Source organism: Carlito syrichta, unplaced genomic scaffold, assembly GCF_000164805.1.
Source record: "Carlito syrichta isolate Samal-C Ts95f unplaced genomic scaffold, Tarsius_syrichta-2.0.1 Scaffold289304, whole genome shotgun sequence".
In the NCBI taxonomy this organism is placed as follows: Eukaryota; Metazoa; Chordata; class Mammalia; order Primates; family Tarsiidae; genus Carlito; species Carlito syrichta.
Window position 1 is genome coordinate 21,377 of NW_007233400.1, and position 2,252 is coordinate 23,628.

General features: G+C 50.1%; 1 protein-coding gene across 1 annotated transcript; it reads left to right on the forward strand.

The window, feature by feature from the left end:
* Positions 1–449: 449 nt before the first annotated feature.
* LOC103256369 (protocadherin beta-7) lies at positions 450–2,244 on the forward strand (the record flags this gene model as incomplete). The annotated part of the gene is given in 1 exon segment (XM_008054254.2): positions 450–2,244. A coding segment is annotated over 1 exon segment (1,590 nt), but the record flags the coding sequence as incomplete, so codon positions are not given.
* Between the last annotated feature and the right edge of the window lie 8 nt (positions 2,245–2,252).

Below are 2,252 nucleotides of genomic sequence, written 5' to 3' on the forward strand. Positions count from 1 at the left end.
AAATAAATAAAAGATCCTCAACCAATATTTGTTGACTTTTTGAGGGAGGCTTCATTTTTATATATCACAGACTTGGTCACTAAATATTGATATTTAGTATCAATTTTTAAAATAGGAGTTTTTCCAAGGATTTTCCTAGAATTTTGGGGGAAAAACAATTTAATTTCATGCTCCTAGATTGAAGAAAACAACAGATTTAGTGTTCCACGAGTTCAGAATATCACAAGAGAAAATGATATAAGCTTACTTACTAGCATTTCTATGATCATTTGAGGAAAAAAGATAGAATGAAGCAACAAAGACACAGGGGAATAAATCACTTGCAGAATCCTTCCATCCGCCATCTTTTTTATTCTATTCTTGAGAATAGCATCCACATAACGCAAGGTGGCGCTGCTGGCTAAAAAGAGAAGAAGAAAAAAAAAAAAAAAAAATACCCGCACAAAGGATGTTAACAGATTCCAGCGCAAAGAAGAAATCAGACCAGAAAAGTAGAGGAAAGGGAGCCGGGGTAATAGGAATTGTGGAAAATGAGGATCCCTCCCCACAAGCGTTGCTATTATCCAGCTCGTTTCTAAGGATTCGGTTGCTGCCATTCCTGAGAGCTACTTGTGGCCGAGCGGAGGTCCTTTGGAAAGACGGATCACACAAAAAATGGAGGCCAGAGTGGAGCGTGCCGTGCAGAAAAGGCAAGTCCTGTTTCTTTGTGTATTTCTTGGAATGTCGCGGGCTGGCGCTGAACCGCTTAGGTATTTTGTGGCAGAGGAAAACGAGAGAGGCGCCTTTCTCGCAAACCTAGCAAATGACCTAGGGTTGGGGGTGGGAGAACTGTCAGCCCGGGGATCTAGAATTGTTTCAGACCAGAACGTACGGTTTTTACTGCTCAGTCCGCTTACTGGTGATTTACTTCTAAATGAGAAACTGGACCGGGAGGAATTGTGCGGCCCCAAAGAGCCCTGTGTGCTGCCTTTCCAATTGTTATTGGAAAAGCCTTTTCAGATTTTCGGCGCTGAACTGTGGGTGAGAGACATCAACGACCATTCTCCAGGATTTCTAGATAGAGAGATTCCCTTGAAAATATTAGAAAGTGCCATTCCAGGGGCGGCCTTTCTCCTGGAAAGTGCGCAGGATTCAGATGTTGGAACCAACAGCTTGAGTAACTACACCATCAGCCCCAATGCCTATTTCCATATTAACGTCCGCGACAGCGGGGAGGGGAATGTGTATCCCGAATTGGTGCTGGATCAGGTGCTGGATCGTGAAGAGACTCCTGAGCTCAGTTTAAGGCTCACGGCCTTGGATGGCGGCTCGCCGCCCAGATCCGGGACCGCTCTGGTGCGCATCCAGGTCGTAGCCATAAATGACAACGCCCCTGAATTTGTGCAGCCGCTCTACAAGGTGCAGGTGCCCGAAAACAGCCCCGCTGGTTCCATGGTTGTCGCCGTGTTCGCCAGAGATTTAGATACCGGAAGTAATGGGGAAATAGTCTATACCTTTTTTTATGCCACTGAAAGAATACTCAAAACGTTTCAAATCAATCCAGAGTCTGGCAAAGTCTACCTTAAAGCCGACTTGGACTATGAGGCAATTCAAACGTAAGCATTAACTATTCAGGCGAAAGACGGCGGAGGGCTTTCTGGAAAATGTACTGTGGTGGTTGAGGTAACAGATGTAAATGATAATCGGCCGGAGCTGCTCATGTCATCACTTACTAGCCCAATCCCAGAGAACTCACCCGAGATAGTCGTTGCTGTTTTCAGGATTAGAGACCGAGATTCAGGGGACAATGGAAAGACGGTGTGCTCTATCCAGGACGACCTCCCCTTCCTCCTGAAGCCATCTGTGGAGAATTTCTACACTCTAGTAACAGAGAAGCCATTGGATCGAGAGAGGAAGGCCGAGTACAACGTCACCATCACCGTCACCGACCTGGGGACTCCCGCGCTGAAGACCCAGCACCACGTCACCGTGCGGGTCTCCGACGTCAACGACAACGCCCCCGCCTTCACCCGGGCCGTCTACACCCTGCTGGTCCGCGAGAACAACCGCCCCGCCCTGCACATCGGCAGCGTCAGCGCCACCGACGCGGACGCGGGCGCCAACGCCCAGGCCACCTGCTCGCTGCTGCCGCCCCCCGACCCGCGGCTGGCGCCGGCCGCCCTGGTGTCCGCGAACGCCGACCGCGGCCGGCTGTTCGCGCTGCGCTCGCTGGACTACCAGGCCCTGCGCGCCTTCGAGCTCCGCGTGGGCGC